This window comes from Triticum dicoccoides, chromosome 2A (assembly GCF_002162155.2).
Source record: "Triticum dicoccoides isolate Atlit2015 ecotype Zavitan chromosome 2A, WEW_v2.0, whole genome shotgun sequence".
NCBI classification, from domain to species: Eukaryota; Viridiplantae; Streptophyta; class Magnoliopsida; order Poales; family Poaceae; genus Triticum; species Triticum dicoccoides.
Window position 1 is genome coordinate 736,899,280 of NC_041382.1, and position 6,405 is coordinate 736,905,684.

Below are 6,405 nucleotides of genomic sequence, written 5' to 3' on the forward strand. Positions count from 1 at the left end.
AAAACCCCAGCCACAGAAATGCTGACGCGTGGATGCCTATTGGTCCCAGTTGGTGCCACCAACCGGGACCAAAGGGTCTCCTGCCTGGGCTCCGCGCACAGGCCACGTGGAGGCCCATCTGTCCCGGTTCTGGATTGAACCGGGACTAAAGGGACAGGGCATTAGTACCGACCCTTTAGTCCCGGTTCCCGAACCGGGACAAAAGGCCCTTACGAACCGGGACGACAGGCCCTTTTTCTACCAGTGCTCCTGGATCTTCAAATCCTTCAAGAACTCCGTGAACGCCATCCTTGACAGCCCGCCGTCCGCCAGCGCCTCCGCCGCCTTCTCCTTCACTGATGCCAGCCTTGCCCTCAGCTTTTCTCCTTCATCCGACTCCATCACCAGCCTCACCTTCTTTCTCCACCTCCTCGGCCTTGACAAGCTCCTCGTCACACCCTTCTACCACCACTCCGAGCTTCATCTCGTCCACCAAGAACACCTTGTTCGCTTTCAGCTCGGCGTACTGCGGCCAGCACAACATCGGCACCCCGGTTGATGCCGCCTCCAGGACGGAGTTCCACCCGCAGTGCGTCACGAATGCGCTGGTCGTGGTGTGCCGCAGCACCTCCACCGGCAACAATGCTACATTCACGGACTAATACGGGGTTTTTACAGAGTGCTTGTGACTTGTCAGGTGTTGATTGGATTAAGGGAGAGGAAGGGGCCCACCCACCTGGAAATTTGGGGGGGGGGGAGTTGAAGATAATTAGAAGGAAGGGCCTGTAATCCCCCTGTAATGAGTCTGTGTGTTTAGCATTTTTGCTCCACCTGAGGCGCCCACATCTTCACAACCACCCCCCTTGTTTGCGTCCTCTTCAAGAACCCCTCGGGGAAGAGTGTGTCCAGATCCGGCTTCGGAAGGTGCATGAAGTATTTGGTCGGGTCCTCGGGCGGACTCCGCACGACCCACAGGAAGCGGTGGCCGGAGTTCTCGAGCCCACGTGCTATCTCCTTGAGCCGCGCCGCCGAAAGTTTGCCACAACTACAATTGTCTGTGTCATCATGTGCTTTCTCTTGTCAAGTGTGATAATACGTTGTCTTGATTGATCCAGTTATGGCTAATTATAAGACTGAAAGAGTTGCTCTTTCGTATTCAATCAGTTTTTTCTCAAACCATGTTTAAATTGTGTACTGCTATTTGGTGTGTGTCTAACTATAAGAGTGAAAGAGTGGTGCTTTGTGTTCATACAATTTTTTGCAAACCTTTTTTGAACTGTGTACTGCTATTTGTGTGTGTGTGTGTGTGTGCGAGAGAGAGAGAGAGAGCATGTTTTGAACCTATTTCACCTGTGTAAATGACTGGGTTTGATATTTGTAGTTAGTGCTCAAATGTTTTTTTTCACTGTGGTTGTTGCATATCTGTTTTATTGCCAGTCTTGCTCTGTTCTATTTTAAATCTCTTATTTTTGACATATGTGAACATTGTTTTTCTTTCTTGGATTGTGTTCCATGTTTTCTCGTGCAATACATTGATGCAATAATGATATACACTTATGGATGATCATGACAATGTTTTAGAAGTCTACAAATGCCCTTAGTTTTTTTTAATTGTCGAACGCGGAGGAGGCAATCAATGTGCTCATGTAACAAGCAGTTTTCCAGGTTCGACGAGCTGAAGTAACCATGTGTGACAAAAATATGTTCTAGATGATGGGGAGAGTTGCAATTGAGATTGAACCAAGATACATTGCAAGCTTCAACCTCCAGTAGAAAAGGCTTCAGTATGTAACTGCGTCGCAGTAGGGGCATGGCCAATGTATAGCTCCAGGGTGACGTCTCGCATGCCATGTAGGATCGGATGACAGAAAAAGTAGGTTCGAATGGGGAAATGGAATTCTGGATGAGGTGGATGTGCTTGGAGAGAAAAATTATGGTCAGGTGTAAAAAGCTAAAAATATATGAAGTGAAGATTAGAGATGCATGTGTACTAGTGTCTTATTTTTTTATTCCTTGATGAGGTCCACTAGTGATAGCTTGCATTGGAAAGAAATTTTTTTAATATAGGTGCATCAAACTACCTTTTCTTATGTTCGGTACTGCTTATACACTTCCCTTGAAAATTTTGCATCTTGAAAAAAACTCTAGTACCCCAAAAGGAAATTCTAGTCTATAGCACTTAACTTATTTCTTTAGGCTAAACGATCATCTGTCAGAAAAGAATTCCAAGACAAACTTATTTCTTTTTACACAGGTTACTAAAATAACCATTTCTCATAAACACACTAGGCCCAATCGTGTGGCAAAATAATAATCAAAGCAAACATCCAGTTCTCCTGCTCTATTGTTTCATGTATTTTAAGCGGTAAATTTCTAAATGAAACTACTTCACACACAATATCTGATTTTTGTAGAATGATTAGATGTGGTTGTGTACCCGATAGATGATTATGTGAATGGGTATGATTCTTTGTCGTACCAAAAATCGTATTGGGTAGCTTGGTTACTTTACTTCGTACTAGTGATCCATACTACATACCGTACTCCTATAATGGAAGATGTACAGAACATTGCCACCCATATATACTCTACTTCTTCCTTCTACTAGTGATCCATCGGCAAGCGACTCTACTTCTCACTTGAACACAATGCTCACATACATGTTTGGGTTCTAATTACACGTAGGAATGGGAGGTGTCGGGATTTTCTAGACAACGCACAGCGATGATCATACAACCAGATCATGGGCTTCTGGGTTGAAGAAGAGTTGTGATTCCATAAAAAACATCTGCTTGGTCTCTAACTTGACAGAAGCAGCTACACGAACGCCATTCTTGTCTGCAGCAATTTCAAGAGTTCTCTTTTATCCGTGGTTAGCGGATCACGGGATCAGTAGCAACCTACTGTATTGCCTCATTTCTGTAACGAACTGTTGTGCTTCTTGATCTAGTAGGCTTCCGTGAGAACAAACTATATGTTTCATTTGGACTACGGATCAGGTACTGACACGGAACCTTAAAAAAATCGTTTCCAGTTTTTATAAGAATCCTAAATTTCTACTCGATAAGAAAAATCTCAGAATATGAACCCAAGTTTGCACTACTCTGCAGTATGCATTAGAAGAGAACATCCAAATGACACTAAGAGCATCTCCAATAGCTTGTCTATATGGATGCCTATACTCGTTTTCCACGACGTGAGCCCAAAACAGACGTCCAACAGCTTGCCTAAATGGTCGTCCAAATATATACATCCTCTAAATCGACCTCGATAATGTCCACGTCTGGACAATGTGAAGGCGTCGTCCAAACTCAGCTGCAGACACGATTTTTTGCTCTCCCAGCGACGGCCCACCTGTCATGGTCCCTGTATATATACGTTCTGATGCAAAACTGGACGTGTATATTAGGGAATCTTTTTAGACCATTGCCTATACGAATATATAGACATCCAAATATACACATGCTATTGGAGATGCTCTAAACTTATAGCCAACAAACAATAACAGAAAAGAACACCAAAATCTAAAAAACAAAGAGTGAGAAGTAAAACGAATTGTATAGTGAGCAACCAAATTTAGTGACTGTCAGTTCTGAATGAAAGCAACGTACTATTTCCCTGAACATCCAAGCGCTTGCAGTTTTGACAACTTCATTTTGGAGTTTGGAAGCACAGCTAAGCCATGCCACATCATTACAATCAAGGATATAATTTCTGAAGCAGCTAATCAAATCTGCATAGCATAACGAGATGGAATCGAGGCAAACCTTCAGAATCACCCATTCTAAATTCGCAATAAGCTCTAGCTACAATCTCTGTATGATCTACAGATCCTTCAAGAATTCGGCGAACGCCGTCGGCCCGCCGTCCGCCAGCGCCTCCGCCGCCTTCTCCTTGGCCAATGCCAGCCTTCCCCGGAGCCTTCCCCCTTCGTCGGACTCCATCACCAGCCTCACCTTCTTCTCCACCTCCTCTGCCTTGACAAGCTCCTCGTCGTACCCTTCCATCACCACCCCGAGCTTCATCTCGTCCACCACGAACACCTTGTTCGCCCTCTGCTCGGCGTACTGCGGCCAGCACAGCATCGGCACCCCGGCCGACGCCGCCTCCAGGACAGAGTTCCACCCGCAGTGCGTCACGAACGCGCCGGTCGCGGCGTGCCCCAGCACCTCCACCTGCGGCGCCCACATCTTCACGACCAGCCCCCTCCCCTGCGTCCTCTTCAAGAACCCATCGGGGAGGAGCGCGTCCAGGTCTGGCTCTGGGCGCGGCAGGAAGTATTTGGCCGGGTCCTCAGGCGGGCTCCGCACGACCCACAGGAAGCGGTGGCCGGAGTTCTCGAGCCCGCGCGCTATCTCCTTGAGCTGCGCCGCCGACATCGCTCCCAAGCTGCCGAAGCAGAGGAACACCACGCTCCGCTCCGGCTGCTCGTCCAGCCACGACAAGCACGCGCCCTGCGCTTGTGCAGCCGCCTCGCCTTTCACGATCAGTGGCCCGATGCAGTACACCGGCGGCGTCGGGCGGCCCGGGACACAGGCGCCCTCCCGGAGCGCCGTCACGGCCCTCGCCTCCAGCCGCTCGTAGGTGTTGATGAGCAAGCCCCGGGCCTCCGGTTTGCGCCCGTATTGCCCCATCCGCACGGCGCAGGTCCGGCTCGCGCGGTCCTGCACGATCTGGGGCATGTCCGAGGCAGGGATCGGCGGGACGCCGGGGAAGCGGAGGAGATCCTTGCCCATGTCCTTGAAGTCGCCGCCGTCCGTCGTGGCGAGGTAGTGGGGGAGGTGGAGGAACGCCGCGAGGTAGGCGGCGGAGGAGGTGAAGTAGACATACGCCGGGACACCGAGTTCGTCAGCGGCGTCGAGGGCGTCGACGCAGAAGGTGTCGAGAACGAGGGCGGCGACGGAGGGGAGGGAGCGGAGGAAGGCGAGGAGGGACGGCACGGTGAGGCGGAGCGTGTCGACCATCTGCAGGTAGGGGTCCGGGTCCGGGTTGGGGTAGTCCGGGGGCGGGAGGTGGTGGAAGGAGATGGTGGGGTTGGCGGCGGCCAGGCTGGCGACGGCGGGGGCTGAGGAGGCGAAGATATCGGCGGTGGAGGCCGGAGGGGTCGGAACGGCGATGACGACGGGGATGCCGCGGCCGAGGAAGAGCTTGGCGAGCTCCACCATGGGGGTGAGGTGGCCCACGCCCAAGCAGGCGTGCAGCACCACCGCCGGATGTGGATCGGCCTCCATTGGCGACTGCCGACGACGATGCGGTCAACGGTGTGAGAGTGAGAGTGAGAGTGGCGAGGACTGAGGAAGCGAGGAGTGGCGGAATCTTGTGGACTTTCTAGCAGTGTGGTTCGAGCGAGCAGATTTTTGTTTCTTAGTGAATATACAATGGTGCTATCTTAGGAATATCACATAGGATAAATGATGAGGCGGAGGAGAGATAACTCATAAATGATGATCTCTTAGCATAATTTGTTTCATCATATTTTAAGAAATGACAAGTTATTAAAGATAAGGCTAAGATATAACCCACTGTAGATATTTTTTTTTGTTGTCTCTAAATTACATGCAAAATTTAAGATAAAACCGCTTTATCAACCATTGTACATGCTCTTAGCAAGCAGACTAGCAGTGTGCGTTGGTTTTGGGCCATGCTTTGTATTGGCAGATTATGGTCCATTAAGCAGCTGATTAGAACTGGGGATGTATCTGGTGCACCGATACCTCCTATATGACGCATTTTGCGTCAAATAGGAAGGCGACATTATGCAGGTCATCTATGCTACAAAAGCAATGCTAAATGCTGATTTAAGTGAGGATAAAGAGGAGGCTAAGACCAGTTCCATCAACAACAATGTTTCTCCTTTTCAGGTTCCAAATATTCAGTCTCATATTGCAGGTCTTTCGGCGTACAGTGATGCTGCTTATAATCTGAAGATTGCAAAAGAGGAAGTTGGACTTGGTGTATCTCAAAAATGATGCTAACAATCATCGTTCAAGCTTCTGCGGAGAATAGTTGTTCAAGCTGGATTAACTCTAGCAGCTGTGGTGGTTAAAGTTCTAGGATGAAATTCTGCTATCTTCTTTTCTGATTGCAGGAATTTTGTTGAAGCGGTAGGAGCAAGAAATCTATTCGAGAGTACAGGACATTGAAGGATCAGACTGATGCTTGCTGAATTTCTTAACCACTCTTCTCATCTTAGAACATGTGAAATTAAGTCTGTCCCATGGATTGGGAATGTCATTGCCCACTCTTTTTCTAGAGTTTTGATGCAAAGATCTTCATTTAGTCTTTCGATCTTATACAACAAATCTTCTAAGAGTAAGGTTAAGCAGGCTTTAGACTCAATCTCTTTATAGTTTGGAAAGTTGATTTCTATACACTGTTTTGGGCTGCAAATAATTAAAATCTAAAACTCTCTTTGTGGGTTTGTGT

The 6,405-nt window shown here is 48.4% G+C and overlaps 1 protein-coding gene and 1 pseudogene across 1 annotated transcript; both read right to left on the bottom strand.

Annotated features, from left to right (window-relative positions):
* Positions 1-237: 237 nt before the first annotated feature.
* LOC119358251 lies at positions 238-3,762 on the bottom strand (annotated as a pseudogene).
* LOC119356776 (anthocyanidin 5,3-O-glucosyltransferase-like) lies at positions 3,593-5,302 on the bottom strand. Its single transcript, XM_037623761.1, has one exon. It carries the CDS (start codon positions 5,208-5,210, stop codon positions 3,804-3,806), a length of 1,407 nt encoding a protein of 468 aa, XP_037479658.1. The 5' UTR covers positions 5,211-5,302; the 3' UTR covers positions 3,593-3,803.
* Positions 5,303-6,405: the final 1,103 nt, after the last annotated feature.